The sequence below is a fragment of the Labeo rohita genome, unplaced genomic scaffold, assembly GCF_022985175.1.
Source record: "Labeo rohita strain BAU-BD-2019 unplaced genomic scaffold, IGBB_LRoh.1.0 scaffold_749, whole genome shotgun sequence".
Taxonomy (NCBI): domain Eukaryota; kingdom Metazoa; phylum Chordata; class Actinopteri; order Cypriniformes; family Cyprinidae; genus Labeo; species Labeo rohita.
Genome location: NW_026129688.1, coordinates 12536 through 38264, shown reverse-complemented (window position 1 = coordinate 38264; position 25729 = coordinate 12536). Strand labels below are relative to the sequence as shown.

General features: G+C 35.5%; 2 protein-coding genes across 2 annotated transcripts; one reads left to right on the top strand and one right to left on the bottom strand.

Annotated features, from left to right (window-relative positions):
* Nucleotides 1-291: 291 nt before the first annotated feature.
* Nucleotides 292-1428, bottom strand: LOC127161820 (single-pass membrane and coiled-coil domain-containing protein 3). Its single transcript, XM_051104567.1, has 2 exons — nucleotides 1332-1428; nucleotides 292-1016 (listed from the first exon to the last, which is right to left on the bottom strand). Exon 2 carries the CDS (start codon nucleotides 1010-1012, stop codon nucleotides 338-340), a length of 675 nt encoding a protein of 224 aa, XP_050960524.1. The 5' UTR covers nucleotides 1013-1016; nucleotides 1332-1428; the 3' UTR covers nucleotides 292-337.
* A 19044-nt stretch (nucleotides 1429-20472) lies between these two features.
* LOC127161819 (uncharacterized) lies at nucleotides 20473-25450 on the top strand. Its single transcript, XM_051104566.1, has 7 exons — nucleotides 20473-20660; nucleotides 23649-23829; nucleotides 24110-24289; nucleotides 24375-24467; nucleotides 24680-24745; nucleotides 25176-25282; nucleotides 25409-25450. Exons 1-7 carry the CDS (start codon nucleotides 20658-20660, stop codon nucleotides 25448-25450), a joined length of 672 nt encoding a protein of 223 aa, XP_050960523.1. The 5' UTR covers nucleotides 20473-20657.
* The last annotated feature ends 279 nt before the right edge of the window (nucleotides 25451-25729 follow it).

The window sequence follows — 25729 nt, the reverse complement described above, 5'->3', positions numbered from 1 at the left end:
TATGTTTTGCATTGAATGTAGGTTTAATTTAAAAAAGAAAAAAATCAAGAGACATTGGTAAATGTTGTTAAACTATTTATTTCAGTGAACAGAGAAAGATGTTAGCAGACAGAAAGATTGTAGCATACACAATTTAACAAACACCTTAAACATGATTTATTACATTAAGTATGAATACCCAAATAGTAAATGCTTATGGTATTCACAGAAAAATATAGAGCTTCATTGGTGAAATGATAAAGAGAATGCATATCTTACTGTTTTTAGGGTAAATTTATGGTATATGTGGCTTAAAGTTAAACAAATTATTTTTCCACATCATAATTCAATCTCTTATTCATCTTGTATTTTGTTCACTCATCTCAATTCTTTTTCTGACCTCTGTTATGCTATCCTGATATTTCACAGATGCTGGTTTGAATTCTTTCAAAGCTTCATCATACTCTTTCAGGGCTTTCTCAAGTTCATTACGCTCAATACTCCCTAGAATGGCCCCGACAATCATATCAATCCCCATAAACACCACCCCAAGTGCAACTCCAGCTGCAAGCCCTGTTGCAAATTTAGCAAAACTGGATGTTATGTTTGTCAGAATTGTTCCATTTTTAATTAGCCAATTAACTGCCACAATGGAAGCTGAGCCTCCAACACCACAAACATCATAAACAGCTTTTCTGAATATTTGATAGTCATTAACAGACAGATTCTCGTTTCTCAGTTTCTCATACAGTGTCGGTTCCAGCTTCTCCTTCAGCTGCATGTCAGTCTTCTCCACTTCTGCCTGGATCTTACGTATGCATTCAATGATTACATCACAGTTCTCCTTCACAGTAGCTTTCTCGTTCAGGGTGATCGGACTGAAAGACCAACCTAAGTGCTTCTTAAGAGTCTCGGTGAGTTTGTTAGTGGCTCGGAAGTTGTTTTCCATCAGATTTAGAAGCTCTTGATTTTTCCGGATGAGCTTCTCCCTTCTTTCCGGATTTCCAGGATAGAAGATATCACTCCAGTTCATTGTTCTTTTTTATATTGGGATTTTGAAATAAAGAGAGAAACAATGATTCAGAAATATTTGATCCAAGTGATTGTGATAAATAGTAATTAATAAAATTCCATTTACATTAAGGCAGTGAAAAACAAATGAGAGTTCGCATTCCACTGATAGAAAAATCAAGACTGAAAATACGTGATTTCCTATTAGTAAATGGAATCAGAACTGACAGAGAGGGCCATGTTTACAGTGTTACATTTATAAAGTGACAGATGTGTGTACCTAATTCAAACATATGCCTTAGACAGATGTGATAGTCTTACTTAAACAAAACCTTGCCTACCTGGATTTATTTTGAAGACCTGAAGACAGTCCGAGCTGTAGCTTGTGCTGCTGCTGCTTCTGATGCTCTTGGGTGGGTGATACTGATCTCAGCGTGTAACACACTGCTTACAACAACACATTTCTGAAACTCACTGGACAGAAGGCAATTGCTTACAAAGCATGAATTTGGTTTATCACTTTCAGTATGACACATACACGTCCATAGTTTTTTTAAAGGTTATTATATTTTCTGTGCTAACCTAACTCGGTATCTATTTAAATTACACACACACACATATGTATATATATCAGTTTCACTGATCACAGCAACAGTCATGACAAATCAAGCTGCAGTCATTGTAAATGGCTTAATTGTTATGAAGTTGAAAAAGCCAACTTACTGATAACTAGGGGTGTAACGATACAGTGAGGCGAGCAATTCACCCTCAATCCAGAAGGGGGCGTCTGCAGTAATGCAACGCTGTTTGATAACCACCGGAAGAAGAACAGCGAATGCTGTGAGTTACGCACTTGAAAACAAAACCCACTAGACAGTGATCATGTTGTGCTCATTCGGCACAAATCCAAATATTCCATAATATTTCCATGTTTGTGATGCATCCAAATGCTAAACTATTATTTATTATTGTACGGATCCAACGCGGAGTCCCGTTGTCTGGTTGAAGGTTTAATGCGTGTTCGGTCTTTTCACAGCGCATCTGCAAAGTTCGCTTAATTTATTCAGGATTTAGTTTCACTTTTAATCTAGCTCCATGTTTAATCTGACTCCAATTTCATATGATCGTTAGAATTTAGGTGTTTACTCTAATTTAGGCTGATCACAAATAGCAATGTGTATTACCTAGATACTTGATTATTCTGCAAATCCCATACTTTCAATTATTCATTCATTAAGGACCTAATATCGCTTTGCAATTCACTTGGCCAACAATTTGAACACCGCGGTCAAGTGCGCCGCCATCTGGATTTGCTGCACGTCTATTAGCGGAATTACAGTACGGAGACACGAAGCGGCCAAAACGCTTACGAACATCTCTGTTTCAGCGGTTAAAAATTAAATGTGCCCGAAAACAGGGAAAAAGTATTTACAAAACGTATTTATATTGTACATTATAGAAGATACACTTATATTACATTCAAATACATTATACTGTGAAGTTTTCTGAAAAAATAAAGTTTGTTAAAATACATTCTAACACTTAATGTTTGTTCCTTTTTGTCTACATGCATTATTAAAATTTAAAATTATTAAAAATTATTAAATTATTAAAAGAGTTACCATGAACATTTCAATAAATTCTTTTTCTGAACAATCATGTCTCTATCTGTGTTCACAATGTTTTAGTGTAGAATTTGTACAGAAAATGAATGGCAGTCTGTCACAATGCATTATATAACATATATATTGCTGCTTCTTGTCATTTCTGATGTGTCCTTTCATAATAATAATAACGATAAAAGGCAAAATGTTTTTTATCATTTATCAAAAAATGTCTTCAGAGTTAACAGGAAATTTTCTATTCATACAAAGTCTGTGACATTGCACTGACCATTCTTTCACATTTATAAATGCATTATTTAAATTCCTTCAAATCTTACAGCAAGATTTCTATTCATACATCTTCAGAATGCCCAACACTCTGTCTGTATGAGGTTTCATGAGATTTCACTGAAGATTTGTACAGAAAATTAATGGCAAAGTCTGTGACATTGCACAGACCATTCTTTCACATTTATACATGCATTATTTAAATTCCCTCAAATCTTACAGCAAGATTTCTATTCATACTTCTTCAGAATGCCCAAGACTCTGTCTGTATCAAGTTTCACGAGATTTCACTGAAGATTTGTACAGAAAATTTATGGCAAAGTCTGTGAATGGCAAAGTCTGACATTGCACTGACCATTCTTTCACATTTATAAATGCATTATTTAAATTCCCTCAAATCTTACAGCAAGATTTCTATTCATACTTCTTCAGAATGCCCAACACTCTGTCTGTATGAGGTTTCATGAGATTTCACTGAAGATTTGTACAGAAAATTAATGGCAAAGTCTGTGACATTGCACAGACCATTCTTTTACATTTATAAATTCATTTTTTAAATTCCTTCAAATCTTACAGCAAGATTTCTATTCATACTTCTTCAGAATGCCCAAGACTCTGTCTGTATCAAGTTTCATGAGATTTCACTTAAGATTTGTACAGAAGATTTATGGCAAAGTCTGTGACATTGCACTGACTATTCTTTCACATTTATACATGCATTATATGCAGAGCAACCTGGGCTCTCATAACACCTGAGCAGTGCCACAGACTGATCGACTCCATGCCACGCCGCATTGCTGCAGTAATTCAGACAAAAGGAGCCCCAACTAAGTATTGAGTGCTGTACATGCTCATACTTTTCATGTTTATACTTTTCAGTCGGCCAAGATTTCTAAAAATCCTTTCTTTGTATTGGTCTTAAGTAATATTCTAATTTTCTAAGATACTGAATTTGGGGTTTTCATTAGTTATAATCATCAAAAGTAAAAGAAATAAACACTTGAAATATATCAGTCTGTGTGGAATGAATGTATACATTATACAAGTTTTACTTCTTGAATGGAATTGGTGAAATAAATCAACTTTTTGAAGATATTCTAATTATATGACCAGCACCTGTATATTGATATATTCTCTTATATATCCTTCAAAGATGTTGATGCCGATAGCTTTGTGGGCAGCACTGTCTTGGGTTTGAATCCCTACTCGGGGCCTTTCCTGATCCCACCCCCATGTCACTTCTTGTCATTTCCGACGTGTCCTTTCATAATAATAATAATAATGATGATAAAAGGCAAAATGTCTTTTATTATTTATCAAAAAAAAAGTCTTTTGAGTTAACAGCAAAATTGTAGAATTTGACAGAAAATGAAAAGAAAGTCTTGGTAACACTTTACAATATGTGTACAAAAATATGCATTAATTCATGCTTAATTAATGCACAGATAATCACGAGTTAATGTATAATTCATGATGAACTAAAGCATTTATTAATGATTACTACATCAGCAACAATTGAACATTCTGTATGATTCATAGATTAAGTAATAATAAATGTGTCATAATGTATTAATTTCCTTTATCACTTATTTTATTAACTAATGATGTAAATTCATATGTTAATTACCACAGTGTTCAAAGCTATGTACTTCAACTTCCAGTTGTCTGCTTCAAATACTCATTAGTTAATGATTTGCAAATGTATCATTATGTTATGACTTTACTTGTTGAGGCACAGAATTAGTAAGTAATTGTTAAGTAATATGTCATTGTGGTTATGGATTTACAATTAGTTAGTTTGTCATGTGCCTCAACAAGTAAAGTCACAATATAATGATACATTTGCAAATCATTAACTAATGAGTATTTAAAGAAGACAACTGGAAGTTGAAGTACATAGCTTTGAACACAGTGGTAATTAACATGAATTTAGCATGTGTTTACTAATAACAATTTAATGATTACTTAATCTATGGATCATACAGAATGTTCAATTGTTGCTGATGTAGTAATCATTAATAAATGCAAGTTTGGAGTCTCTAACTCAAACTCTCTAGCGCCACCACTTGTCCAAATTTTCAAAAGATTTATGCTAATAACGTTTGAACCGTAAGCCACACAACAAAAATTCTTTTTTCCTCTGATTCCTTGGCTTATGCCGAGTCGAATGGACACCAAAATTCAAAAATCGTAAGGTTAAGTTTTTTCGGTATTCTCAATTTTTCGTAAAACCTACTTTTCGAACTCGTCCTATGCCGTTGCACCGATTGTCACAAAAATTGATCCAGATCATCTTCAGACCACGCTGGCAAAAAGTTATGGAATTCAAGTCGATTCGTCCAGCCGTTCACGAATAACACGCGAAAGAATTCTACGGAAAGCTAGCAAAAATCAATGTGAGGCTATATCTCTGTAACAGTTTGGCATATTGACACCAAACTTGGTGTGTGTTATAACAAACATGACCTGAGGCTTACTGCAGTGTTTCAGTGCAGTGCCCCTAGTGGTCAGGAGATACGAAAAATGGCTATTTTTCTTTATAACGTCTGAATGATTTGTCCAAAAATCACAAAACTGGTCTCTTTAGATTCGGTGTGTCATACCGAGTCGAACCATATTCAATTTTCCCATGTCAGCCATTTTGGGTGTCGGCCATTTTGAATTTAGCTTTAAAATGCTGTATCTTGAGAACAGATTAGCATATCGTTTCTGCACCATGCCCTGAATGTACATAAAAATTTTTGGGCCTTGTGGTCAAAAGTTATAACGAAATTTCGAAAAATGCTAATAACTTTTGCGTACATTAGCCTATTGAAATAAAACTGATATTGATAGATTCCTTCGGTCATGCTGAGAACACCGATACCAATTTTGCCAAATTTGGTCGAACTTCCTGTCCGCCATTTTGATTCATGTTGAAAACCTACTTTTTCGAACTCCTCCTAGACTGTTTGTATGATTTGCACCAAATTTGACTCGGATCATCCTCGGACCAAGCTGGCAAAAAGTTATGAGTTTTGCGTCGATACACGAAACCATTTTCGTTTAGCACATCAACAAATTTGCTGGAAATCATCTTCGGACTGTCCTGACTCAAAGTTATGGATTTCATGTTGATAGAGTAAACCATTTTCGTACAGCGCCACTGCAGATTTTAGGCTTGATGCCAAAATGATTCTGAGGCTGTATCTCTGTAAAGCTTTGGCATAATGACACCAAAATTTGTGTGTGTCATTGTCACCTCACACAGAACGCATCACATCAATTTGAAAACAGCACCACCTATTGGTCAAAAGTAATAAGCCATTAAATTATATTATTGGTTGTATTTATGACTTTTCAGCCATTTCACCTGGTATCATCCTAAAATGACTTTAGTTACTCATTGTTACAGTCGGTCTGTTCCTTCTTGCCATGCTTAGCTCCTCATTCTGCCTCTGTTGTGCTTGGCCCCGCAATTGCTGCTTGCAGTTATATTTATTATTATTATTATTATGAAAGGACACGTCAGAAATGACAAGAAGTGACATGGGGGTGGGATCAGGAAAGGCCCCGAGTAGGGATTCGAACCCAAGACAGTGCTGCCCACAAAGCTATCGGCATCAACATCTTTGAAGGATATATAAGAGAATATAACAATATATGTGCTATATAACGCATTGTGACAAATTGCCATTAATTTTCTGTACAAATCTTCAGTGAAATCTCGTGAAACTTGATACAGACAGAGTCTTGGGCATTCTGAAGAAGTATGAATAGAAATCTTGCTGTAAGATTTGAAGGAATTTAAATAAATGCATTTATAAATGTAAAAGAATGGTCAGTGCAATGTCACAGACTTTACCATTGATTTTCTGTAAACATCTTCAGTGAAATCTCATGAAATTTGATACAGACAGAGTCTTGGGCATTCTGAAGAAGTATGAATAGAAATCTTGCTGTAAGATTTGAAGGAATTTAAATAATGCATTTATAAATGTGAGAGAATGGTCAGTGCAATGTCACAGACTTTGCCATTCACAGACTTTGCCATTAATTTTCTGTACAAATCTTCGGTGAAATCTTGTGAAACTTGATACAGACAGAGTCTTGGGCATTCTGACGAAGTATGAATAGAAATCTTGCTGTGAGATTTGAAGGAATTTAAATAATGCATTTATAAATGTGAAAGAATGGTCAGTGCAATGTCACAGACTTTGCCATTCATTTTCTGTACAAATCTTCAGTGAAATCTCATGAAACCTCATACAGACAGAGTGTTGGGCATTCTGAAGAAGTATGAATCGAAATCTTGCTGTAAGATTTGAAGGAATTTAAATAATGCATTTATAAATGTGAAAGAATGGTCAGTGCAATGTCACAGACTTTGTATGAATAGAAAATTTCCTGTTAACTCTGAAGACTTTTTTTGATAAATGATAAAAAACATTTTGCCTTTTATCGTTATTATTATTATGAAATGACACATCAGAAATGACAAGAAGCAACAATATACTGTATATGCTATATAATGCATTGTGACAGACTGCCATTCATTTTCTGTACAAATTCTACACTAAAACATTGTGAACACAGATAGAGACATGATTGTTCAGAAAAAGAATTTATTGAAATGTTCATGGTAACTCTGAAGAATTTTTAATAATGCATGTAGAAAAAAAAGGAACAAACATTAAGTGTTAGAATGTATTTTAACAAACTTTATTTTTTCAGAAAACTTCACAGTATAATGTATTTGAATGTAATATAAGTGTATCTTCTATAATGTACAATATAAATACGCTTTGTAAATACTTTTTCCCTGTTTTCGGGCACATTTAATTTTTAACCGCTGAAATATAGATGTTCGTCAGCTTTTTGGCCGCTTCGTGTCTCCGTACTGTAATTCCGCTAATAGACTTGCAGCAAATCCAGATGGCGGCTGACGTTCGCAGATGGCGGCTGACTTGACCGCGGTATCACAGTCGAGAATAAAAGACCCCAGGTTGAAGTGTTTGCCTGTGTTTGGCTCTTTATTGGGCAGTAGGCCATCGGCTGGTGACGAAGAGAAACTTAATAGAACAGAACTGAAATTTAAATTAAATTCAGAAATATAAAATACATATTTAATTTTTTGTAATTATAAATATAAGTATATAGATACAGTAGTGTGCAAACATACACCTGTGGACACTCTGGAGTCAAAACTCAAGCTGTCATGTTGATCTATGAAGGGCTGACGTCCACACACCGTCCTGTACATCACGATGCCCAGAGACCAGACTGTTGTTATCTCGGCCTCATATTCAAAGTCCACAAAGTATTCAGGAGGGCAGGTGTATCCTGTTCATTAAAAAGCAAGAGATATTCAGGTTACAAAAGTCACCAGTAACTTGACCAATTGACACAAATCTGTTCTTCACTAGTATTAAATCACATCTCATTCATTGCAATGGCAACACAAAAAGCCAACACACCTATAAATACATCCTTATAGCCGCCGCTCTTGATGATTTCACCACAGATGAAGTTGATCAGTTTGACCTGATCGTGGTGGTGTTGATCACATATTTGTCCAGACAGTGTTTCGCTCCGAGCACTGCTTGGTACTTCAGTCCTCGTGCCTGTGATTCACTCAGCATATCTCTGAAGACAAATTTGAACTAGGGCTTGTAAATTAATTAATTACATGATGTTTCAATTAATCTAATTAATCGCAAAATAAATTTGACTGAAGATACCCACAAAAGATTGTTTAAAGTTATTTTTGTGTTAAATGAGAAAGTATTAAGTAGAAATTACAAACTGTAGCTTTAGAAATAAATATTTAGTTTGATTCAAAATATAATTTATTACACATAAGCATTTAGGCTGCAACGGCCAAATGAAAACTATGAAACATAAAAGAAGATCATTGGAGAAACATCTCATTATTTTTTTGTTCATACGATGAAATTAACTGGAAACCAAAACAGCTTTTGTTATTAACAGTCTTCAAAAGAAAGGTTTGAAACAACATGAGGGTGAGAAATGACAACAATTTCAATTTTTTTTTTTCTTTCGATGAACTACCCCTTTAATGTTTTTATTTTTCTAAATAAAATGCTCTAAATAAACTAAATCTGTCAGCAGGTGGTGGTAAATGTCTTTATGAGTCATTCATTTATTCATTTGATTGGTTCAAATGGCTGATTAATTTATGAATGAAGTAAATGTCTGTTTATGAATGAACCTTTCATTGGTTCACACAATTCGTTTAAAACACGGATTCATTCAGAAACTAAACACCACTGTGTTTCTCAGAGACAGAAACAATTCTGCTGTGGTTTCAAAGGTAACACAGTATCAACTTCTTATTTACTAAACTATTGTATAAAATCACATTTAAGCTTGTGATAGATCGAGACAAAATCAGCACTTGTGTCATATCGCTCTTCCTGCTCGTGTGATATTGTATGATATGTGATATATATTTTTTGCACCAATATCTTGAATTTTAGGGCATAACTGTATTTGTGGAGTTGTTGCCCTGCATCATATTTGTCAAGACAACTATATGAAATATAAGACGACTTACAGCCCTAATTTTAACAAATCTTTTTAAGAGGGCTGTGAATACTCAAGGATAAGGATGAACCGACCTTCCTCTAACTGATCAGTTTGCTCCTGAAGAGTCGCAGACCGGGCTGAAGATCAGCTGAATCTGTGTGGGGCTCTGGAGGAAGTGGTGCCACTTTGCTGTGCTTTTTGGTTTCATAGTCTGCCACGTTCTTCTGAAGAATGAACAGAAGGCTTTCTTCTTCTTTTTCACTTTGATTTGTTTTTCTAAAAATGCAAAAACAGAAATAGAAGAGTTAATTGCCACCAGATATTAGAAGTTAAACACTGAGGCCAGATCCCAAGAGTTAATTTTTTGACTCCAAAAAGAACAAACATGCTGTAAAGGAATCGGTAAATACATAAATAAAACAGGACAGAAATATGACTTTAGACCCACCTCCAGCTGACTCAGGATCAGTCGGATTGGCTTGACGCTGGACGGGCCCAGCTGAGGATCAGTTTGCTCCTGAAGAGTCGCTGGTTTGAGGCCGGACGTGCCCGACTGAGGATCAGATGAATCAATATCAGACTGTAGAGGAGCCACTCTGTTCACTCAACATTTTACAGCCAGACATGTATTTCTGAAGAAAACAGATTATTCTTGATGCTTTTGGGTTGTTTTCCTGAAGAAAAAAGATGTCTAGTTACTACACTGATTTTCTTTAAATTTATCTAATTAATTAAATGTGATCAAAACAAAACTGACTTCATAGAATGGAAGTGAAAATATAATTCATTCATTCATTCATTTGTGATAACACAATTTATTAAGGAGAGTATTAAGCTGTAGTTTGCCTTTTTGCCAAGTAAATTTGTCAATTAAATACCTCAACCAAGATTTTGGCACATGTCCCCAAAATCAAGCTGGGGAACAATAGTCTGTTACGGGGCGTGGAGAAGGAAAACAAAGGCGAGGAAGGAAAAAGAGAAGAAAAAATCGAAAAGGAAGCATTTCTGAAAGACTGATGTTCATATTTTATAGAAAATTGTCATGTTATGTACTTCACAGGGTAAACCGCTGAGGTGAACAACACCGGTTCAAGTCCCACCTCAGACAAGGTTGAAGTCACTCAGTAGTCTATGAAGAATGATGATTGTAAACAAAAATAAATCACTTGACGCTCAGGTTAATTAAATTAAATATCTGTGTGATTTGATTTTATATTTTTACTGGAAACTGCAAAAAAAGCATAAAATGTATGCATTCTTTTCTCAATCTACTTTTTTTAACACTTACGTTATCAAAAGTCTTTTTTTAACATGAGAAATGTTTTATATTTATTTTCTTCTTAATAATAATAAACATAATAATAAGACTGACAATGATAATGATGATGGTTTCACCCATGTTCACAGAATACAGTCAGGTCCATAAATATTGGGACATCGACACATTTCTAACATTTTTGGCTCTATACACCACCACAATGGATTTGAAATGAAACGAACAAGATGTGCTTTAACTGCAGACTGTCAGCTTTAATTTGAGGGTATTTACATCCAAATCAGGTGAACGGTGTAGGAATTACAACAGTTTGCATATGTGCCTCCCACTTGTTAAGGGACCAAAAGTAATGGGACAGAATTATAATCATAAATCAAACTTTCACTTTTTTAATACTTGGTTGCAAATCCTTTGCAGTCAATTACAGCCTGAAGTCTGGAATGCAAAGACATCACCAGACGCTGGGTTTCATCCCTGGTGATGCTCTGCCAGGCCTCTACTGCAACTTTCTTCAGTTCCTGCTTGTTCTTGGGGCATTTTCCCTTCAGTTTTGTCTTCAGCAACAGAAATGCATGCTCAGGATCGGATTCAGGTCAGGTGATTGACTTGGCCATTGCATAACATTCCACTTTTTCCCTTAAAAAACTCTTTGGTTGCTTTTGCAGTATGCTTTGGGTCATTGTCCATCTGCACTGTGAAGCGCCGTCCAATGAGTTCTGAAGCATTTGGCTGAATATGAGCAGATAATATTACCTGAAACACTTCAGAATTCATCCTGGTGCTTTTGTCAGCAGTCACATCATCAATAAATACAAGAGAACCAGTTCCATTGGCAGCCATACATGCCCACACCATGACACTACCACCACCATGCTTCACTGATGAGGTGGTATGCTTAGGATCATGAGCAGTTCCTTTTTCTTCTCCATACTCTTCTCTTCCCATCACTCTGGTACAAGTTGATCTTGGTCTCATCTGTCCATAGGATGTTGTTCCAGAACTGTGAAGGCTTTTTTAGATGTCGTTTGGCAAACTCTAATCTGGCCTTCCTGTTTTTGAGGCTCACCAATGGTTTACATCTTGTGGTGAACCCTCTGTATTAACTCTGGTGAAGTCTTCTCTTGATTGTTGACTTTGACACACATACACTTACCTCCTGGAGAGTGTTCTTGATCTGGCCAACTGTTGTGAAGGGTGTTTTCTTCACCAGGGAAAGAATTCTTCGGTCATCCACCACAGCTGTTTTCCGTGGTCTTCCAGGTCTTTTGGTGTTGCTGAGCTCACCCGTGCGTTCCTTCTTTTTAAGAATGTTCCAAACAGTTGTTTTGGCCATGCCTAATGTTTTTGCTATCTGTCTGATGGGTTTGTTTTGTTTTTTTCAACCTAATAATGGCTTGCTTCGCTGATAGTGACAGCTCTTTGGATCTCATCTTGAGAGTTGACAGCAACAGATTCCAAGTGCAAATAGCACACTTGAAATGAACTCTGGACCTTTTATCTGCTCATTGTAATTGGGATACTGAGGGAATAATACACACCGGGCCACGGAACAGCTGAGAAGCCAATTGTCCCATTACTTTAGGTCCCTTAACAAGTGGGAGGCACATATGCAAACTGTTGTAATTCCTACACCGTTCACCTGATTTGGATGTAAATACCCTCAAATTAAAGCTGACAGTCTGCAGTTAAAGCACATCTTGTTCGTTTCATTTCAAATCCATTATGGTGGTGTATAGAGCCAAAAATGTTAAAATTGTGTCTATGTCCCAATATTTACGGACCTGACTGTATGTTTTGAAGATGAGTCACTGTTCTATGAACAACAAAACAAGAAATGCTACAAAATATCAAATAATAAATGATAAATGATAATAGATGCAAACACACAAAGGTATGAACACCCATCAGATTTTTCCCCTTCTCTTCCATCAGCTCCTGCAGAAGTCTGTCAATGTGGTGGGTTGTGGACTCCACACCATGGGTCCTTCGGCTTTTTTTGGTAAAGCGCCGGGTTCTTCAGGTTATCGGTGATGACATGCACACCTTCCTTCATTTATTTAAGTAATACATCACTAAATAATTCACACTAAATAAAATTCATTGCAAATACTTTCATTCAAATACAAACATTATTATAATAAATACAAATTCTAAATAAATTAATCTATAATATGTTGAATACATTGGACTATTATAATAAACACAGCTCATTGAAAATATTCAAAATACATTATAATGAAAATCATTTAGAATAATTTAATTTCAATAAATACATATAATTAATTTTAAAAATTAATACCAATAGGAATCCCCTCATCCTTTAAAGTCTGATTCCTCCAGGAATAGGACAAAAAAGATTAAGAAGTAGAAATAGTCACGTGATGCAAGAAAAAAACCTAGTACCCCGGTAGTTTTAAATTCTCTAGTTTTCTAAGTGTATGATGTTGTAATTCTCTGATCTGTATCCAGTGACTGAAGATACATTAAAGGTGTTGAATTCACTGCAGGAAATGACACTCTGTGACATCGATTACACACTGTTACTAATCAATAAGAAACTAAAACCAACCTGCATAATGAACTTATCACTCATTGACATTCACTTGATCTGAATTAGCAACAGACATCTCTCATAAAATCATACAACTTTCTCTTTTTCTTTTTTATTCCCAACATATTAACTTATTTTACAAAGAAAATCCTGTGAAAATAGACCCTTGACATTAACAGACATATTATTGTAGGATAAATATGAAATGTCATCAAATAATTACATACTCTGATCCCAATGCACGGGATTAAGTTTTTTATCCCAACTAATTTGTGACACATCTGATTTGAACATCACATTTGATTTAACTCTGACTGTGATTTTAAGTCTTATCCAGTGGGCTACTTGAAAGCCGACGGGTTTATGTGCACACACTCAAAGCGGCTCTCAGTCAGTGTGTGAATGTTGAGTTCTCTTTCACTTCTAACAGGTTCTGCTGTTGCTACACACATACTCGTCTTGGGGACTATTCATGTAAATGTAATCTGTTTTGTCTTAAGTAAACCTGAACAGTTGGGAGAAATACTGATGCGTCAAAATATTTGATCTGTGCGTCAGATCTTAAAGCGACAGCAGCGTAAACCTGCAGCCGCAGACCGTGTCATAAATATTAATCAAACAACAAAAGAAAAAGAGAAAATCACTCACTGTTCTTGACTGAATCACTTATTAACTTTAATAAGAATGGTATTTAACGTATACAGTGAAGATTTTGCAGTGTTTTATTTTAACATTTATTACTTCAAGAAATGTCTGTAGTCTGTTTCTGTAATAGCCTTTAGATAGACCTAAGAAAAAAAAAACTATTTTTTAAAAAAAAATATTATTTTATTTGTATTTTTGATTAATATATTTATTTATCCATTTGTTTGTAAGTAATAGGCCTATTTGGAGTGTTTACTTGTCTTGAGCTTGAGAATGTTTTACTTACATTAGTTGATTAGTTTTTTTCTGTATTGAAATTATTATTATATTTTAAACATGGTGGCAGTTTCTAGCTTCAAAGAAAAAAACATTTTTCTAACATCTTTGCAGCAAGAGTTTTAATGGGACCAAAACCACCTTGGTTGTGCATGATTTTCTAATAATTCAATGGTACATCATCAATTTTTCTTCATATAATGTAATCTATTGTAATTAATGTAACTACAAATTCATTCAAAAATAAAACAGGTGTGAGTTTGCTGTGACTTATGGAAAGTATACGGCTTTATACACAGTGTGTGCCATTGTAAAGACTAGGTTTATCCCTCACAACCTCATTTTCATCCAAGAAAAAAACAAAAACAAAACACACACAGCCACAATCAGAAATAAAAGAGGTGCATTTTTTGCTCTTAACCCTTTAATTGTCACCGTCCACTCAGTGGGAAGTTTACTTCACCATATTACAAATAAATCCTAATCTAATCATGACAAACTATACATGGTCGGAGAGGTCTAAGACTCCTAAATAGATAGTTTACCATATTTTGTGTTACAAAGTATGTAGCAAAAGTAATAGATTAATATGTGTCAAGAGTGTAACTTAAAAAATCTACATCATAACATGTGTTCTGACCTACAAAAGACTTTCTTCATTGCCTTTTTCACACTCATCACACTTTAGAAATCATATATCAGTTCAAAACTTAAAATCTCAAAACTCATCCTTTGAAAGGCATTTTAATATGAGACATTGCATTACCACAGAAAATGTACATCAAAATCATATTACAAAATGTTTTAATTCATGAATTAAAAAAATTTAAGTCTGGATAGTGTATTTTTATGTCTGTGTTCAAAAATGGGAGTGACAGTTAAAGGGTTAAGGTCCCATTCACCAAGATACCTACTCCTTTACCCCCACCCATGAATTTATACATTTACTATAACAATGAATAAAGTCAAGTCCCGCCCTATAATTTATCACATTCTAAAACCGGTTTCACTTTGAAATATGTTAGCATAAGTCAGCCAAAACTTCTGTCACATGACTTTAAGTTTGCTAAGCAGAGCATGGACACTAATTTTGAGATGTTGTGAAATCAAAAATGGCAAGATCCACTAGAGGTTTGCTTTTCTTACATTTTAATTGACATTGTGTTTTTCTTGTTGTAAAGGTTAAAAACAGGGGTGCCCAAACTCGTTCCTGGTCCTTGGTTTAGCTCCAACTTGCCTCAACACACCTGCCAGGGAGTTTCTAGTATGCCTGGTAAGAGCTTGATCAGCTGGTTCAGGTGTGTCTAATTGGAGCTGGAGCTAAACTCTGTAGGACACCGGCCCTCCAGGACTGAGTCTGAGCACCCCTGGGTTAAAACAATGTTAAGATACTGATAAACAGTAGTGTTTTCTTGAACTCGGACTTGAGTCCAACTCGGCCCATTTTGGACTCGGACTCATCTCAGACTCAATTGGTTAAAGACACAGACTCGACTCAGACTCAACTTAGGTGGACTCGAACCCAACACTACTTACTATACATTATTAATTGAACACATATGATATGAGTGATTACAGAGCAACAATGGAGGAACAAAAAGATGAAAAGATGTTTTCTTCCGCCGGATTTCACTGGAAAAGCACTCAAAACACTTTTTTTCACTCCTCTTCTACTCTTTCAGGATCTCTTAAAATTAACATTATTTCTCTCCGCTTTCTACTTTGTCAAATGATGTGTATTCTGTCTTAATTATGTTACACCTCACAGAGAAACACACTCTTGTGGAGAATAGTAGTTACTGCAATTACTTTTCAAATTAAAAGTCTGTTAACCACCTTAATTTAAAAGGGGTTTTAATTCAATTAAAACCTTAATTTAATTTTTATTAAAATAAATGTCCCTCCACCAAGGGAAAGTTACACTACTTATTACATTTTAAATAGAGTAACCTATTACATTTCCAAAATAACCTCCACAACACTGCACACGGTTAAGGTGATATAAAATTACAACAGCCTTCTGTCTGTGATCAGTTGTGATTTACAGTAAATAAATGACATGGACAAATGGCATAATTAAGTCTTTCATTATTTTAGTGAAAGGGAGCGGGTTGAAAACCTGAAAAGCAGCACACGAGGGAATCACCACCCTGATGTGTTGCCCCAACACCACTGGACAACATTCCTCTATATAAGAACTTGGGTTTATTACAGTGGGTGGATAAAATGATAGTGGGTCTATATGCAATGCTATCATTCCGACACATCTCCCATCTGCGGTGCCACGTGTTCATCCTTTTTTATTTCATAGTCCCAGCAGTGGCTAATGGATCAAATGGATTGGGCAGAAGACCTGCACCACTATCCACTGTGTCTCCAATTAGCTCTGGGGATTCAGGAGGAGAGAAGTCCAACACCTCTTTCTCCCCTCCCTTTTTTTTTTTTTTTTTTTTTTTTTTTTTTTTTTAAGGAAATTGTAAAATTATTCTTAAAATGTACATTGGTTCAAACAATGTTATATTAAATTTTGTATTTACTGGCATTTAAATATAAAAAGTTATTGTTACAACTTTTTATCATTTGTAATTTTTTTCTGTTCTCTTATTATCCTTATCCCTTCCTAGCTTTAAGATGTAAGACTCAACTGTGCTATTTTGTGACACCAAGAATATGAACTAAAATGTGCTTTTAACATACTAAAAATAACACATGAATAAATAAAAAAATATTTAGTTACCACTTGAAGTACATTTGAACCCATCTTTCATACACTAGTACACTCAAGTGTACTATAAGTGGCAACTAAATACACTTTTATGTACAGAGATAGTATGATAAAATCACATTTTAGTTGACATCCCTGGTGTCCCAAAATAGCACAGTTGAGTACACTTAGATGATCTTAAGTCTATCTTAAGAAATACTAAGGAATCATTTTTAGTATATTAAGTATGAAATTAGTGTACAAAAATAGAGCAATTTAAGTGCATTATGAAAGTGCACTTTTTTCACCTGGGAAGACAAATACTGATGATTAAACAACAACATAAGGCGATTAAAGCACCCATCTAGCACAAACCAGCTCTGATCTCTGACCTCACTGTGACTGAAAACTCCTACTATCAGTGACCTCCTCATGTGCATCATCTTCCTTAAGATTGACCCTTGGCCTGCATCCAAAAATGCCTACAGGCTTATTCTGGCTGCTAACAGAGATGAGGTCCACAGCAGACCGTCCAAGGCCGAAGACTTCTGGAGTAGCTACAATGAGATCCTCAGCAAGTTCATCTAAACTACATATTCACTGCAGTTCCTAGAGTTTAGGGTGAACAAGAGTTTCTTCAGGAGTCTCCTGGTACGGCATGAGACCCATTATTTGTGTCACTCTCCTTCCATTTGTAGTGCTAGGGTCTTCTTCTTGAAGAAGAGTGAAAAACCCTGAAGTCCCCCTTACAAGGGTTTTGATCCGGAGTAAAATAGATCCTCACTCAAATCTTAGTGGAATGTCTTAAAAAGGCAAATGCAGAGAATCTGTTATGAGCCTGAAGGATTACAAATTTAAGAAACTGTTTAAAATATGCTGATCCTATGTTCTGACATAGCATCACGTGAAAACCTAAGGTGCAGTACATTGTATTTAACATTTAAGGTAAATATGATGACATCAGACAAATGATTCTCTCAAGCAAAGTTTGTAGCAAGAGGTTCCTGCCAGTTCCTGTTCTCTTATTGTAAGTCAAATGAGCCAGATTACTGAGATGTTCACCTTTTGTTTGTAATGGCTCTTGGTACCTCTGCCCAGTCTTTGAGTAGTTATGATGATTGGATTAGGACTGGTGTAAATGGTGCAGGCTGCTATACCTGAATACTTCATTTGCATGCTTTGTTTGGGGTTGTCACCCAGGTGCTTTGTCTCCAGATCTAAGCACTGCCCCCTAAATGTATATAAACTACAATGTATCACTGCCTTAGTTAGACGACTTTTTGATGACTGCAGTGCCAAGCAGGGAGTATCTGAATAAAGAGAAACTTCTGCTTCAAGATATCCAAAAACGTCTCCTGGTCTCTAAGAAAAAAATTCACAACAAGCTACACTACTCGCTGGTGATATTACCTAGTGATGCAATCATGTGTACAGATGTGAATTGTAATGACATTTTTCATTTTTGTGGTTATATTGTGAGATCAGTGTATGAGGCTACTGTATCTTACATGCCCTGACATGAAATATCAGCATATCATAAAAAAGTTGCTTCACTGGTGGAAAATCTGCTTTGCCATAATGTGAATGATTTTTCTATGGATATAACAAGTGTTAAAACAAATGAGGTATATCAAGCAATAATTCAGCTCAAAGATAGGAAAACTGGTGGTTTACATCAAATTACTGCTGAACATCTAAAATTTGTGACCTCTGGGCTTGTGGTTCTTCCTGCACTGCTTGGTACATCAGGCCTCGTGCCTGTGATTCACTCAGCATTTTGTCTAAAGATAAATCTAAACAAATCTTTGGAGGGCTGTTAATATAATGAACTGCTTTGCTCCACTCATTGCCGTAAAGCATATAGCATCTTCAACCCTGTTTCGCCCGCCTGTTGCATGAAGCTAGATGAACAAATTCAGAGTAGGTTTTGAGTTGACAAAACCAAGCAAATCCAACTTGGTTTAGATCAGATTCAGAGGGCTCACAACAGTCAATAGGCTTATAAATGTTCTGTCATCTCAGCGTTTGATCCTGATTATGTGATTAACTCTGGAGCGCAGACACCTGAAGTCACACAGAACATGGAGTTTAATTCAGCATCAGTTTTATTCACTTCTCTGCTGAAGATTGAGATATTTTTATTAAACATGTAATTGTGACATTCTGCCTGTGTTTGCTTTTGTCTTCATTTACTTTTAGTTCGTGTTTCCTTTGTAACCGACTACATTCTGTTTTTCCTGGCAGGCATTAATCAATATAATCATTAATTAGTCTCATTAACTAGTCATCTTCGAGAACAAGACTGTGTATTTTAAGTCCAGGGTCAGGTATTGTTTCTGTACAGAGCTGGTGTGGTGTACTACATGTTGCATCTTTGATGGTTTTTGCTATTGGATTTTGTTTAATAAATGAGTTTACTTTAATAATCTTCTTCTGCCTTCATTGTCACTGGACTGAAAACGCTCCTTACCATGAAAAGGAGCATTGAGATTAAAGGAGTAGTTCACTTCCAGAACAAAACTTGACATATAATGTACTCACCCCATTGTCATCCAAGATGTTCTTTCTTTCTTCAGTCGTAAATAAATTATGCTGTTTTTTTTGAGGAAAACCTTTCAGGATTCTCCATATAATGGACTTCTATGGTGCCCCGAGTTTGATCTTCCAAAATGTAGTTTAAATGCAGCTTTAAATGGCTCTAAACGATCCCAGCTGAGGAAGAAATGTCTTATCTAGTGAAATGATCAGTTATTTTCTATAAAAAAATTACAATTTATATGGATCATTCTATAATTGTGGGTACATCTCATGTCTGTGAAGTATATTTTTTAATATATTTTCATCAATATAAAGCCCCATTGCTTAATTTTCTAGTATAAAATTTTATTTTTCACAATCACTCTATTTTATGTTGAAAAAGCCATATCTTTTTTCACAAATGATGTTCATATCACATACAACCCTGGTAATCAGATGTCTGATTTTGTAAAGTTGCTCATTCTACTCTGCGTTTAAGCATGATAATTACGCTATATAATTGTTATAATTAGCTATATAAAATATGGGACCCTGGACCACAAAACTAGTCTTAAACAGTACAGGTATATTTGTAGCAATAGCCAAAAATATTGCAATATAGCAATATTGACCCTTATGGCTGGTTTCAGGGTCACATATGTCAGAGTCCACCAGCTTCTGTAAACCTGTCACAAGACCAGTCACCTCAGCACACTACATTTCCCAGAATCCTCCCTGACTCACACCTGCTCAGCCTGCACAATCACCGCTACCTGTGTTCTTTCTTCTGTTGATTATGCATCAGCTGGAGTGTTTTTTTAAATAATCCATGGGGGGTCTCTCAAATCTGCATTAATGTACATATAGGAAGAGTTGATTGTGTTCTGACTGCTATTTATAAGATCATAAAGTTTGCAACTGTCAAACGAGATGATCAGAGATTTCTGCATTATAGACTCAATGTATGTTTTATTAATTTTATTTTGTAACATTATTTAACTATAGTCAACACGTGAGATCATGCGATGATCACAGTGACATCACACAATCCTCATACTGTGATCCTCACCGTGTGTGTAAAGCGTGAGCTCAACGTGAGTTCATCTGATCCTCATACTGTGATCCTCACCATGTGTGTAAAGCGTGAGCTCATTGTGAATGCTTCACACTCCGGTCCAGTTGGCGGTGGTAAATGCACCATCTAAGCTGGTCTTCCAACCACCATAAAACATGTAAAGAAGAAGAAAAAGTTGTGCATGGTATTGTTACACCGCAGAAATGGTGAGTGGCCTATTTACATACTTTTAGATGTGCAATGTGGTCTGGTCTTTTTTTTTTAGCAGAGTACTGCTCACACATGCTACATGTGCACCAGCCATTTTACCTTCAGTAATCACACCAAAATTGCTAGCTGCAGCTAGTTTGCATATCAGTATTTGTGAATTGTTAGGCCTGTTATGTCAGATCATTACAACATTACTAACTTTATATTTCAATATATTAATATTTTTTTATTTATACTTATATTTCAATAATTAACAAGCGCTGTAAAACAACAGTAAGCAAGAATGCTGCACTGGTGTAATAGCGTAAACTATCATTGCTCTTTGGATAAAAAGATGAAGTATGCCTACTCTTAGACACTCATATTAAAGATAAACAGCCTTATTTCACCACGCTATATGACTAGTTTTTTAACAACAACTTCTATCTGCGGAACTGTAGCTGTTTTATGTTAAAAGCTTCAACGTCACTTCCCATTTACCAAAACTCAAAGTGACTGACATTCATCCTCTTATTAACATAACAAGCAACTTTACCCAGACATCAGATGCAACACTACATCATTAAGAATGTAAAGTGTAGATCTACAAAAGTGTAGTTTACAGTACTTTAGGATACACACTTGCTTTAGGATACACAACAATTGTTCAAAGAAGACTTCTTAAACAATTATCAAATACAGTAATCAGTGAGAGTGGCTAAGGTTCTCCTCTCAAACAAAAAAACTTATTTTGTAAAAGACTTATGTGTTTCATATAATGTTTTACTAATACAGAAGTTCTTTTTGGCCTGTTAGGATTTGGAAACAAAAATTAAGGCATTGAAAAGACAGCAACAAAAAGCTCGTAGAAAATCAAAAAAGATCATTTTGGCTCTTCAGAAAAAAAATGAAAACACTTCTGATAGTGAACACTCCTCCAGAGAACTTGAATCAGACTACTCATCAGACGACTCAGGAAATATGCTGAATGTTGTGGAGCAGCATCTAAATGAAGACTTGCAAGAACAGTATGATTCAGAATCACAACAGAATACCATCATTAATATGCAAGATCAAGTGCTATGGTATGAAATTGATAGACTAAATGATTCCATGGATGTTACCAGTGAAAGTAACTCAGAGCTAGCTTTGTCTCTGGAGAAAAAGCTGTCTGAGTGGGCAATGAAATTCAACATCTCCATGACCTCTCTCACTCATTTGCTTAAGATTTTGAAGGAACATGACATTGATGTTCCAGCAGACGGAAGAACACTATTGAAAACACCTCGTTCTGGCAGTTTGAGAATAACTGAAAAATCAGGTACATTTTAACTTTGAAAATGTCCATGCACTCATTTGGCAATATTATTCAGAAATTTCACTGAACTGTAAAATCTTGTTTTCGATAGGTGGCAAATACACATATTTTGGATTAAAGGAAGGTCTTACGCATACTCTGTCTGAGCAAGACACTTCAAAATACGACCACTTTGAGATTTCTTTGAATATTGATGGCCTACCCATTTTCAAGTCCAAAAACCTCACAATGTGGCCACTTCAGTGTGCTGTCATCAACATTGATGAAGTGAAAAACAGTCCTTTTGTTGTTGCTCTGTATTCTGGAGCAAAGAAACCAGATGATTTGGAGTTTTTGAGGGATTTTATGGAGGAGCTGCAAGAACTGATGGAAACAGGCTTTAAAGGGAAGAGAACTGTCCTCAAAAACATCATATGTGATGCACCAGCACGAGCCCTCATCAAAGGAATAGTTCAGTTTAATGGCCGCTATGGCTGTGACTTTTGTGATGTAAAAGGAGCTTTTTTTGTATAAAGGAAATCTCAGAACCAATGAGTCATTTAGACAGAAGACAAATCCTGAACATCACAAAACAGATAGCATTCTTTTGAATCTGGACATTGATATGATCAGGCAGTTCCCAATAGATCCCATGCATTGTGTAGATCTAGGAGTGACTAAGCGAATGTTGATGCTGTGGAAAGAAGGACCTTTGGCCCATAGATTATCAGCTGTACATCTTAGCATCATTACTTATTTTCATCAAGCTGTCCGACAGCACATACCTCCTGAATTCAATAGGAAACCCAGGGGGTTAGATGAACTGAAGCACTGGAAAGCAACTGAATTCCAAACATTTTTGCTTTATACTGGACCAGTGATTTTGAAATATGTTCTCGATAAGGAGAAGTATATTCACTTCCTTTCACTTAGTATTGGAATGCGCATCTTGTACAGTGAAAACCTAATGGAACATCGTGATTATGCAGATGAGCTGTTAACATATTTTGTTGAAAAAGGTAGCAGCCTGTATAGCATGAGTTTCATCTCATATAATGTGCATTGCTTGCTACATCTCACTGATGTTGCAAATTACAACAGATCATTACACTATTGTTCAGCGTACAAGTTTGAGAACAATATGGGTCAAATCAAGAGGTTTATCCGTGGTTCAAGTGATCCACTGATTCAAGTAGCTAACAGATTGGCAGAGAGGCAAGCAATATCAAGTTCTAAGAAATCAAATGTTAACTCTGGTACGCCAAAGACAAAAGAATGTTACAGAATGACCAATGATAGCTACTGCCTTATACATGGAGTTCAAGAAAATCTGATTTTTTGTGAGGTTTTTTGCAGAATGGAACCTTTGTACACTAAGCCATGTGACTCCAGAATAATTGGCATATTCAAAGGATTTTGGAATCACACTAAAATGTTACATACTGACACCACTCAACTGAGACATAAAGCAATCATGATACCTTTGTCATTGATTGATAAAGATGAATACAATGCGGTAGCGCTTATACCGCTCATGCATTCAGTTTGATTAGTTCTTAAGTCAGTAAGGCAGGGTTTTTGCCTTTTTTATTGCATGTTATCCTGATTTTGATCCAAAGACTATGAATAATGTGTGTGTGTGTGTGTGTGTGTGTGTGTGTGTGTGTGTGTGTGTGTGTGCGTGTGTGCGTGCGTGTGCGTCTTTCAGTATCGAATTTGTTTATTCGGTGATGGACAGACATCTGTTGTACCAATCAGTTGGATTTTTGATGACAATGGAACATTGAAGTGTCGATGGACATCATCACTCTCAAACATTAAAAACAATTCTCCACCAAACCCTAACTGGAAGGTTTATGACATTGTGAAGATCGTTGGACCATCAATTGGTAAGAAATTGCAATAATTGTGCGTTTGAATTGAAAATGAATGTGATGCTGAAATGTGGGTATAAGAACACAAATTCAAGTTGTTGTGCCTAATATAAGACAATCACAATTTTAGTTTTACATAAGTATTTAACAGATTTCTGGAAGATTTTTTTCTCAATATTATGATAGGTGGTCTTATAAATTTGCTAATCATAATATATTTATGTATTCTATGATGAATAAATAGTTGACTGAATTTCCATTATACACATAGTATACATAAATTTCCCACTTACAGGAGACTATGATCAAGCAAATCAATACATCTCAGATTACACAACTGGGGTCTCAGCAGCAGAGGACTCAATTACTTATTCAATGACAGACCCTGCAGTTGTGGAATTACCTGAGAAGAGAAAAAGGAAAAATAAGCTCTGTGATGAAAGTGACATCAATTCAGAGACATCTTCCTGTGAAGGTCTGTATATATTGAAATGATTGGTATGCAGAAAACAATTTAGCCATAACTCTGTGATCATTCTTTATTTGTATGTACTAAACAGATGATATGAACTTGAAGCAGTCAGGAAATGAAGTGAAGCAATCTGGTCTGAAGTCAAGAAATGTCCCACTGCCCAAACCTCCTATATACCATGGTTAGCCTGTTTTAACTTTGATGAAGAACTTTGAACTTGCTAAAGCACTTTTATGTTTTTTCAATCCATTTTTTATTTGTTTTTTTTTCTTCTTTTGAACATTACTCAATATTCAACTCATTCAGAAAGTTCAGTGTGACAGTGTTTTAACTTTTTAACTAAACTTTTATTTAATAAAAATTATTTTTCTTCTGCATGATCTATCTTTAAAGATACTCTTCAGAGAAGTGGGAAAAAAGATGAGGATGATCCCAAGCCCACAAGCTCTGATGTCTCAGGTGATTTAAACATATACACACATATACAAAAGATAAATTCATGTATTAATGGTGTGTATAATGTGTTACTATGCAGAGGTTTTTACACTTTATATTGCCAAAACCCACCATATATGATGAACCTTTAGCTAAGGAGTAATGTTGGACATGTAAACCTGAAGATAAACATTTTTAGTTCAAATGTATTAGAATACAAATCCCATACTACAGATAAAAAACAAATATAAACACTTAAATGTCTCTATCAAGAACTTAAAAATGTGACTGTAACAATGTTTGAATATATTAATATTTCTGTTTTTTATGAATTTTTTGAAGACCCTTACAACCCTCTGGAGGCCTGTTGTGGGTCCCCTGACCCCGGTTTGAAAACCCATGCATTCATGTATTGATGTACATTAAGCCACTTACTTCTATATCTTCCTCTCAGAATTTCATGATCTTCAACAACATCACATGACTTATAAAGAAATTCCAGTGCAAACCAGGACACCAGGGGCCTCATGTATAAAACTTTGCGTAGATTTCATCCTTAAAGTGCGTACGCACATAAGGCAGAATTTGCGTACGCACAAAAGTTTTCAGATTTATAAAACCGTACATACGTCAGAACCTGCGCAAGGTTCACTTTATAAATCACAATTATCTGAATATTGTGCGCAGGTGCACGTGCTTATAGCTTACCCCAATCTCCTCCCGAAATAACCATATTTGGAGGTTAAGACCGCCTATTTTGAATATGTATGATCTCTCTGCATATTAATACGATAATTGTCATTGATCTGTTTGGCTAAAAATGGAAGAACAGAAACGAAAAGCAAAAAAAAAAGAAACTTCACCGACTGCCAGATGGAGGTACTGCTGTCTGAGGTGGAGGGCTGAAAAAAAGTTTTATTTGGTGGGCTCTCTGCGGGCATTTCAAATAAAAGAAAGATATTAGAATGGGAGCAAGTAACAGAAGCAGTCAATGCTGTTACCTCGGTG

What these genes read in the sequence shown, in the direction of transcription:
- LOC127161820 (XM_051104567.1), bottom strand. Translation starts at nt 1,012, where the DNA reads ATGAACTGGAGTGATATCTTCTATCCTGGAAATCCGGAAAGAAGGGAG.
- LOC127161819 (XM_051104566.1), top strand. An exon ending in GATCGTTGGACCATCAATTG is followed by an intron (nt 23,830 to 24,109) that starts GTAAGAAATTGC and finishes TCCCACTTACAG; the next exon opens with GAGACTATGATCAAGCAAAT. An exon ending in CAAACCTCCTATATACCATG is followed by an intron (nt 24,468 to 24,679) that starts GTTAGCCTGTTT and finishes CTATCTTTAAAG; the next exon opens with ATACTCTTCAGAGAAGTGGG.